At 48.2% G+C, this 1,030-nt stretch overlaps 1 protein-coding gene across 1 annotated transcript; it reads left to right on the top strand.

Annotated features, from left to right (window-relative positions):
- Positions 1 to 10: 10 nt before the first annotated feature.
- Pmar_PMAR001681 (conserved hypothetical protein) lies at positions 11 to 1,020 on the top strand (the record flags this gene model as incomplete). The annotated part of the gene is made up of 1 exon (XM_002775720.1): positions 11 to 1,020. A coding segment is annotated over one exon (1,010 nt), but the record flags the coding sequence as incomplete, so codon positions are not given.
- Between the last annotated feature and the right edge of the window lie 10 nt (positions 1,021 to 1,030).

The following is a 1,030-nucleotide window of genomic DNA, read 5'->3' as shown; positions in this document are numbered from 1 at the left end:
GATGCGTAGAATGCAGAAAATTACCGCGGTCACCGAGCAGTTGAAGTCCAAAAGTTGTCGAGCCGTTTTCGGTACGCTGCACGCCGTTACGCGTGTGGGTCAGGATGTTGCTCCAAAGTCTCGGCAAGTGGTGTTCAACACTCTTCGACGATGGAATCGGGTGGAATTCTTGATTACAGAGGCCTTCAACGAGGCTCAAGACAATGTTAAGTACCTGAACACTCTGGAGAAGTTTATGGAACCACTTTACACTGGTACTCCTGACATGATCTCGGACTCTCTACCAGCATTGCTTAACGCTATCAAGATGGTATATACCATTGCCCGATACTACAACACGACTGAAAGATTGACTAATTTGTTCACCAAGATGACCAACCAGATGATCATCAACTGCAAGGCCTATTTATTGGGCGATGAGCATCCGGACAAGCTGTGGGAGACGAAGCCTGTAGTATTGATAAAGAAGCTCCGGGCTTGTCTCAATCTCAACGAGGTATACCAAGAACAGTACCATTTCAATAGGAAGAAGCTCCTAGCGCTACCGAAGGGAAAGCAGTTTGACTTCTCGGAGACTCAGATTTTCGGAAGGTTTGACCTGTTCTGCCGCCGCGTGCTCAAGCTAGTGGATATGTTCTCGACCGTCCATCAATTCGAGTCACTGGCCGCGTGTCGGTTTGACGGTATGGAACAACTAGTGGTCAGCTCCCGCACCATTATGGAGGAGTTCCGGAACAAACGACATGACCTTCTAGATTTCCACAACAACCGGTTCGATCGCGATTATGTCGAATTCAACGTCCGGATTGCCGACCTAGAGAGCGCACTACAGCAGTTCATCAATCAGAGCTTCGAGAGCATCACTTCTATCGAGTCCAGTCTAAACTTGCTGAAGAGCTACCAATCGATTTTGCAGCGTGAGAGCCTCAAGGCCGATCTCGAGAGCAAGTACACTGTCATCTTTCACAATTACGGTGTAGAACTGACACAGATTCAAGATTCTTATGAGAAACTGAAAGCGTCACCGCCG

Source organism: Perkinsus marinus (assembly GCF_000006405.1).
Source record: "Perkinsus marinus ATCC 50983 genomic scaffold scf_1104296955612, whole genome shotgun sequence".
Classification (NCBI taxonomy): domain Eukaryota; phylum Perkinsozoa; order Perkinsida; family Perkinsidae; genus Perkinsus; species Perkinsus marinus.
Note: the sequence above shows the minus strand (reverse complement) of the source record. Positions and strands in the feature narration are given on the sequence as shown.